The following is an 8,767-nucleotide window of genomic DNA, read 5'->3' as shown; positions in this document are numbered from 1 at the left end:
ATTTTATAGACCTTTGTTTTTTTTGTTTTTTTTTACTGGCACTGTGCAGTGACGTCACACGTGACCGGTCCGTTTTGTGATGACACGTCACCATGGTAACCCACAGAGAGCGGAGCCCCCCCCACCCCTTTATCCAAACAGTCCAGCGGCTCTAACTTAAAGCTAAGCTAACTTTAGCATCATGGCTTCTTCACAGAAGACCAGAAAATACGTTTCTTTGGGAAAACGAAGCGTTACTGAGGAGGAGGAGGAGGACATGTTGTCCATGTTTGACGTGTCTCGCGGGAAGACGACAGAGGTTTGTTCACATTAGCATACCTGTGGAACAATAACGGGAGGTAACGGCGATGTGAGATGACGTCATCAGAGTGCGCCACAAGCGAAGGAAAAGAGTTGCGCGATGAGGTCAAAAAAATCAACAACATTAAAGTAGCCATATTGATCTCGTGAAACTCTTCTTTTATGAAATAATATGTCTCTCAAATACAAAATATTATTTACATATAACACGTTACAACGATTATAACTAGGAATAAAATAATTTAATACAATAAAATAAATAAAATAAAATACAGCTTTATTAATAGTTAAATAAAGAAATTACTCAATAAATACAGAGATTGAATGATAAAGAAAGAAGTGTAGAAATAAAAGCCTAATTTATCGAATATATGTGCATTATCATTTTAAAATAATAAATATGTAAAAAATAGAAAAAATAACAACATTTTGATATTTATTTGACAAATTTCTTAGGCCTACTTTTGTTATTTTTTTATTCAGACATTTCCTAATTTATACTTTTTTTTTTTTTATTTACATATATTAGATTGTTTTCCTCCTTATACATGTATTGTATATATATTCTAGAAGGATCGCATTTAATTAGATTTAATAGCAAATGCCCTAATACAAAAAAACGTGTAGAAGATGCTGACAGACAGTCTGACGGTTGAAATTACATTGAACATTGAAATTAAGTTTTTTAATTATTTGTTTCAGACTAAACCAAAGCAGGAATGTATAATTTCCCCTTGAATCAGTTCTCTTATGTTGTGAAGGAACGAGCTTTAGACCAAATAAAGTTAGTCTTCTTAACTCTGTGTGCTCTGCCGTCCCCATACCTACACTTCCTCCTCCTATTGGCTTCCATAACCTGAAATACGAGGCTGTCCCGGCCTGTGATTGGCTCTTGCCTTCTCCACATATACCTGTTAATTGCATCAGAGTGCAGCAGGCTTTGTTCTATAGCATCCGGGAGAACAATAGGTTTCTAGGATATAAGCTGGTATAAACACTGAGGGCTCCACTCACTCGGGGCTTGAATCGGACACAGAGAGAAAGAAAGATGGAAGAAATGAGAGCAAAGAATCAGAAAGAGGAGGAAACTGGGACTAGTTTATTTCACCAGCTTATGGCACAGAGGACGGATGGGGAGGAGGATGCGGTTTGTTTAAAATCACAGATGATCATTGTAGTTTTAGATAATTGTTTCACCATTGAAGTCGAAGATCTAAGAATGTACAATATGTCAAATAACTCAATATTCATTGAAATGATCCTCTGTTTGTCCATGCATGTTCCTGTATGTGTGTAATATGTGACGGAGCACTCTGTAGGACTTCCTGTTGCAGGTCTTTCTAAGACTTTCCTTCACGGTCTCGTCTACAGAGGATCGTGCTACAGCGGCTGATACTGATTGCTCGGCTCCCCCAAGATCTTGCTGACAGGACAGAACTGGGAGGTCAGCGAGCAATTTACCTTTAGAGCTACAAACAGCGAGAGCACAGTAGCTCAATCAATGAACCAATCACCATTATACCGGTTCAATCCAGTTATCCTTCAGGGGAAATGAAGGGTGACGGTTGATGTGATAAATGTATTGATCTGCTCTATTTGCTCACCAAACGGTTGAATACACAGAGAAACATCCATTTTCCAACTATCAAAATCACAAAAATGTGCTGCAGTTGCCACCAGAGCAGCTCACGGCTGTTCTTTCCCTCGTTTTTATAGCTTTCCCACCTCTTTGTGTAAATGAGTCTTTGGGCTTCTTTGAAACAGCTTTTTTGTGGTTCTTGCTCGAGGAATTCCACAATAAAAGCCTCAGGAACCACTGCGGCTATGTTTTGACAACTCAAGTTTCTCAGTTTGCTGCAACAAGCTGTCCTGTTGTTTGTTTCCACACAGCTCATTACGAAAAACTCAACTTTCAGCTCAAGAAACAGCATATGTTGGATAATATGACGGGCCTGCTGTTGATTTATCCGTCCTGTCTACTGCATGTCATCGAAGTAAGTTTTACTGTTTGTCTCTAAAGAAGATGTGAAGTGTGATATCGTGCACTCAAAGCTCCCTGTGTGCTTTTTTTCCAGTCATCTCGAGACGTCCTGGTTTCTGTTTTGAAAGACCTCACAGACATGCAACAGCAGCCCGACGGGTAAAGATACGTCCCTTTACATCCTCATGATGTCCCCGTAGAATAGAGAAACGTCTAAATGTTCAGCCTGTTATTGTTGGATACTGTTTATGAAACCGTACACATTATTTCTTCATCTCGTCTCAGTGCCTTCCTGGAAGCTTCCAAGGTTGTGTTGATGGCACAGAACCCTCAAAGCAGGCTGTTCCCACAGTGGAGCTACAAGGTCTGTCGTTGTTTTTTAATCTTCTGGTCTTTGAGGGTTTCATTAACATCCAGCTGGGGGACAGATTAAAGTGTTGCAGTCATGTGTGTTGTTGCTCCGCGAGCCTTCAAAAGCATTCATCAAGTTTCTCCACGCATTTATATTCAGAGTTTTCCATCTAATTTGTGTGTTGTCCTCATGAATTATAATCTGTATGCATGAGGATTGTTTTGAGTGTTTGATGTTGTTGACTGAAGGTACTCGAGGAAGATCAGATGGCCGGTGAGTCGAAGAGCTTTGAGGAAGAGGAGGAGAGCACAGAGACTCTGGTCTGCTGCGTCCTGTCAGCGCTGCAGAAACTGAGTGAACACCTTGAAGGATCTAAGGTGAGTTTACTTTTATAGATATACATTAACCCGTTTTTATGACCACGACATGAAGGTTTTTATCCCCTGACTGCACACTCTAAGGCTGTTCCTGGGTCAGTGCTGGATGAGTCTCCGGAGCTGATCGTCTCTCAGAATGTTCTCAACAAGCTTTTGACTCGAGACGAGCTCCTGACTCCTCAACAACACCTGCAGATGTACTGCTCGCCGTTAAACGTCATCATGAACGCCGGTAAGAGGCGTACGATGAAGGCGTTTACTGAGAGAGATGAATCCTGGGAAGATATTAGTGACTTCATGATAATTCTGTTGATTTCTGAGATGAATCAAGTCGTTGATAAGAACGAATGTTAAGTTATATTCTCGTTTCACAGGACAAGTCATACGAAGCAGCTGCCTCTCTACAGTCTAATGTTTTTGGAGAAAAGGTCAAAAGGTCAAAAGGTAAGGAATCGTGTTATTAAACCTACATCATACTTTGCTATGGTGATGGCTCAAGGGTTAGCGATGTGTCGCTGCACCTCTTTGGTCCAGACTGAAATATCTCAACTATTGGATGGATTGTCATGACATTCATGTTCCCCAGAGGATTAATCTAAATGACTTTGGTGATCCTCTGACTTCTTTTCCTCACAGCGGTTTGCATGTCGGGTGCATTTCGACGCCGTCACCGTCAGACACTTTGTGAAATTGTGATTTACTTCGCAATCCAGAGATGTAATGAAGTGTTTTACGTCTCTGCAGAATGTTCGGCCTTCACCAGAGCACCTCGGAAGTGACTGAAGGAGAAATCGCTGCAGCAGTTTTATACCAACATTTGAAATACTGTCGCACTTTTCACTTGTTTTCTTATTTCTTCTTCCAAACTTGTTTGAGTGAAATAACATTGAACACCACATTTACAACAAAAAGCACAGAAAATCCAAGTAATATAAAAAACATGTTTTAATAGTTTCAACATTCGGATGAGGTTAATTTATTTCTATCTTACTTTACACTGTGTTCCACTTGGTGAGCGGGAGATAGCGTGTCCAAGAAAAAGGCGTTTCCTCTTCCCTCCAAACGTTTAACGAGTCCACAGCGTCACAACAGTTTGACACAAAGAACTTTAAAGTCTAAAAAGATTCCTTGATCACTCACGTGTTCCCTTTTTTATTTTGGCCCCCATTACTTTAAGCAAAAAAGAAAAAGAAAAAGGATGATTGGATTGCAATGGCTGCATGCACCACAGTGTAATCTACAAACTGTACGAGTAAAAACAAACCTGTTCAGCATGATTCTTTGAACTTTGCTTGCAGTATGATTTCAGTGTAAAGTCACATTTTAGTCCTTTTAACGCAGACTTCTCTCCCAACGTGTTCGCTGATTGACTTCCTGACAGTGGCCTCTGTTCTGAGCCAGATGTGCTTTTTTACATTTGCTATAGATAAATAGGGTGAAAACGTACTGTTTCAATGGAACACAGAGGAAAAATCATGATCGTTTCAAACAAACGGTCGACGGAGAGTTTGACTTAAGAAATGGTTCGAGGGCAGCACGGAATTATTCCTCTTTCATAAAGGTCGATCTATTCACTTATAAAAAATAAATACAAGCACATTTATATAGGACCAAAGATGAGACATAGTTCATAGGCATGGTTAAAAAAAAAGCATGCTGCTGAGTTTCACACAGGACAATGTCCAATCAAACGACCCCCGACCCCCCGACCTCCCCCCCCAACATTGGTCATAACACACTTTCTATCAGATGCCCCGCCACCCTCCTTTACTTGAAACTATGTCCACAACACACACAACCGCCTTCATCACGACCTACGAGGTGAACATCATCTATCACCGATACATTCCACATATTCGTGTAAGAAAAAAAGGCCTTCGTATTTCAGTGCTCAGAGGGCATGCTAGCAAAAAGCTGTAATACTGGAAACTGTCTCTGCTCGACAGGCTTATTGTTCATAAAGTTGTGTTTGATGGATTCTGTACAATCCTTAATCCGAAAACCCTTTAGTACAAAAAACGAAGAGCAGCACATTGTAACACAGATATCCAGACAAAGACAGGTCACACCATTCACCTCAGCACAGAACAGTCAAATATTAAAATAATAAATACCGGTGACGGCGTTTCGTGTCGTGATTTGAACTCAGCTGGAGGATCTGATTGAGTAATTGGTGTGAATTGTAGTAGAGCCGGGACTTTTAGTAGATTAGTATTTGATTGACAGAAAATGATAAGAAACCTCTGATCATTCTGAGTTATTAATGTATTTTTTCTTGTTCTATCGACCAAACGGTTAAGAAAATAATCCGCACATTAATTGATAATGAAACTAATCGTTAGTTGCAGCCCTTAATCTTTATAAAACGTCCTGTCATTTCTCTGAACGTAGTTTATAATAACATCTATCATATTTATAATGTGACTAGAGTCTCTCTTAAAACCTCTTAAACCCGGCGGATCACGTGATTGTTCCGTCATTACAGCTGCAGGTGGACAAACATTCTGCAAACAAACAGAAAATCATTTTAAATTATTAACAAGATCCCAACTGTTTTTTTTTTTTTGGAAATATCAAACACTGCACTATGTTTGTAAATATATAAAACGACGCACAGGACATCTTCCATCTTCTATTAAATGTAACGTAGCATCACGTTAGCTGCAGTGACGTGTCGGAACGAGCAAAACAAAGAATTAAAAAGCAACATTAATAAACTCTGTGGTAATGTTTTTGTAGCTGTAGAGCTAAAATCAGGGTTCAAGAGGTTAATCCTGCAACAAGAGCACGATCAGCTGTTTTTCTTTATAAAAACTCGTTTTACTCGATGTTATTTCGTGTGAATGTGGCAATATTGTTCTACAACCAGCAACATTATATAATGTTCATCGCCATTTATATTTTTCAATACAGCGTTTTCATATATATATATATATATATATATATATAGATTTAGATTTCTCCCCTGCAGCTATATACAGAACACATATGTACAGAGGCTCTGCTATTTACAAAGGTCCCGTGAATAATATCGTTAAAGATCAGCGGATGGCAGAGCAGCTCACTGACTCTGAGGCCGTGTGTGGTGGATGTTCTCAGGACCAAATGAAGTCTTTCAAATCTGGACAGGTCTCAACAAAACCCACCACAAGGCAAATAACAAAACCGCCGCTGTCGTATGCAAACCTCGCTTCTCCAGTTTTATTGATTTTTTCAAGTTTTCTCTTAAAACCTCCTGATTCCTGAAAAAGGTTTCGATGCGACAGCAGCGAAAGTCTGGTCCCGTGTTTCAATGTTTTAAATCCTCAGATGAGATTCACAATCACAACTCTTCAGACCTAGTAAAAAGTATTCAGAAATATATCTGTATAAATACTCTCATCAAAATAAACACATATACACACATCTTTGCACTTGCCTCTGGTTCACTTATATAGACGACAAACACCAGCGTCATCAGACGGGCTGCTGTGAGCTGCGACGGGGAGGCGCAGGAACGGAAAACTGCAACGTCAGAAAGAAAAGTGTGCTCGTTTTGCCACCGAGGCTTTTTTGTTGTTGTTGTTGACAGAAACAGCACCTTTTTGTCCTGTGAGTGTGACTGTTTTCAGTTCTTTGTTATGATATGATGGGATGTTATTTCACCTCAGGGCAGGAGGACTTGAGCCTCGCTCAGCTGAACGACGACTTATCAAGAATGATTCCAGATGTTTGTAACAGAACGTCACAAACGGAGCCTGAAGCGTGCCAACGGAGTACAGCTTTACCGCTTTTGTAATTGTAATTGTACGTGGAAAAACTACACTGTTCTCTACCTGCCGGGCAGCAGACAGCAGACCGACACAGCTAGAGACTAGCTGGTGAACATCGTGGAGAATTTAGCAGCTAAAGAGACGTAATTAGGTGGTGGAGACCAAAAAACGGAAAGTCCAAAGTCCAACCCACAGAGCAGCAGCAGGAGCTCTGATTGGCCGGACAATCAATAATCATTGAGATTAATTTGAGCAAATGTTCTGGTGGCACACTCCAGGCATCACGTCTCTGTGGAGTCAGCTCCACTTCTTAAAACTGAAACTACTCGATACGGAAAAATGAAAAATCCCACAAAACAAAAAAGAATAACGTGTAGACACATGGAGTGTTTCATTTTTCCTTTAGTATTCTCAACCATCCCGCCCCTTTCATTTTGTACCTATATATATATATAATAAACATATATATATATATATATATATGTTTATTAGCTCCCTGACAGCATCTGCTGTGTTCTATGGAGGAAATGGTGTCTCTATAGCTCTCCTGTAGATACAAAATATGATCTGATTTAAAATGATAAATGTATCATATATCCTAAAAATGTACAATATAAACAATAAATATTCAGTGATTTGTATCCTGATTGATGTAAATACAGAGAAAAGTGTGATCGGGCGTTCAACCTGGTAGTTATTCTCCGATATCTCTAAAAACATGCATTCCTGTTTCACGAACACCAACAGTGCAACATCATATAGTACAATTACCAAACACATACAAACACACACACACACACACACACACACACACACACACACACACACACACACACACACACACACACACACACACACACACACACACACACACACACACACACACACACACACACACACACACACTTTCCAAAACGACGTACTGGCACACTCACAGTGGGACGGGAATTTAGGGGGTTGTTGTTGCCGCCACACGCCGGAGCGAGGCTTTTAGAACTGATACCGCTGAGGAATGGAGGAGGAACGGGAGACGGGAGATGAACAGAAGTGTTGGCAGGACGGACGGACAGATCTGTGTTCTTCTTCCTTTTTTTAAAAATTCACTCATGAGAAGCAGCAGCAGCAGCAAAGAGCACTCGATGCTCCCAGCAGCCGGTTTCCAGTCCCGTGTGTGAAGTTAAAGGCAATATTGCAAGTGAGTCAAATAAGGCAAAAAGAAACATTAAATTAAATTAAAAACAGCCAACATAAAATGACAAATGAAGTGTCAGAGCTCCCTCGTCTGATTTCTTTTAGGGGCGTGTTTTTTTGTTGTTATTTTCTTAAGGTTTTTACAAGTGGACCCGTCTGGATGGAGTACAGGTGAGGCTGAAGTAATCCTGGAGAGGTGAAAGGTCAATGAATGAGTGAGGGGGGGTTTGAGTGAGATGGTGCAGCAGTACTGTTGTGTTTCATTTAATCAGCTGATGGAAGGGGGGGGGGGGGGGGGGGGGGTTCTCAGTGGCGTCATAGCACTGTGCTCTCAGACTCTCCCGCCGGCTCCGCTCCGCTGTCGGTCGACTCAAACAGTGCCGATGAGTTCCTGAAGGGGGAGATGTGGGGCAAGTCAAAGATACCGTCCAGGTCCACGTCGATGATGGGGAAGTCCAAGTTACAGAGACAATCTGGTGAGAAACACAGACGGAGTTAGAGGTTGTGAGTAAAATAAACAATACTGTTGATTTGGGCATAAAAAAAAAAGAAGTAGAGTCATAAGGAATGAATAAAGTGAAATAGGGGTGCACGATATACAAGGCAGCTTATTGGAGTGAGTATTAATAAACTGGCTTTATGAGCAAAAGTATGTGGACACAATTGATCAAACCTACGGCCCACTAATGACAGTATAGAAATATATATATATTTGCAGTATTATGACCTGGGTGTCTGTGGTGTCATTCCCAGAAACAAAATGCTGTATTACAGTTTGTCTCCATTGTTTACACTCAAAAAAATGAAACTATGC

At 40.5% G+C, this 8,767-nt stretch overlaps 2 protein-coding genes across 2 annotated transcripts in view; one reads left to right on the top strand and one right to left on the bottom strand.

The window, feature by feature from the left end:
- Positions 1-181: 181 nt before the first annotated feature.
- Positions 182-3,789, top strand: tex47 (testis expressed 47; the record flags this gene model as incomplete). The annotated part of the gene is made up of 8 exons (XM_079182951.1): positions 182-298; positions 1,672-1,744; positions 2,191-2,294; positions 2,376-2,440; positions 2,567-2,645; positions 2,882-3,010; positions 3,095-3,242; positions 3,755-3,789. 8 exons carry the CDS (start codon positions 182-184, stop codon positions 3,787-3,789), a joined length of 750 nt encoding a protein of 249 aa, XP_079039077.1.
- A 189-nt stretch (positions 3,790-3,978) lies between these two features.
- The window catches only part of LOC306712972 (rho GTPase-activating protein 44-like), a gene marked incomplete at its 5' end in the record, with an annotated part of 30,875 nt that continues 26,086 nt past the window's right edge, over positions 3,979-8,767 (bottom strand). Inside the window, 1 exon segment of the mRNA XM_079182467.1 lies at positions 3,979-8,426. Within this exon segment, the coding sequence (XP_079038593.1) occupies positions 8,269-8,426 (158 nt within the window). The 3' untranslated portion in view covers positions 3,979-8,268.

The sequence above is a fragment of the Pholis gunnellus genome, assembly GCF_910591455.1.
Source record: "Pholis gunnellus genome assembly, chromosome: 21".
NCBI lineage: Eukaryota > Metazoa > Chordata > Actinopteri > Perciformes > Pholidae > Pholis > Pholis gunnellus.
This window is presented reverse-complemented; position numbering and strand designations above follow the sequence as displayed.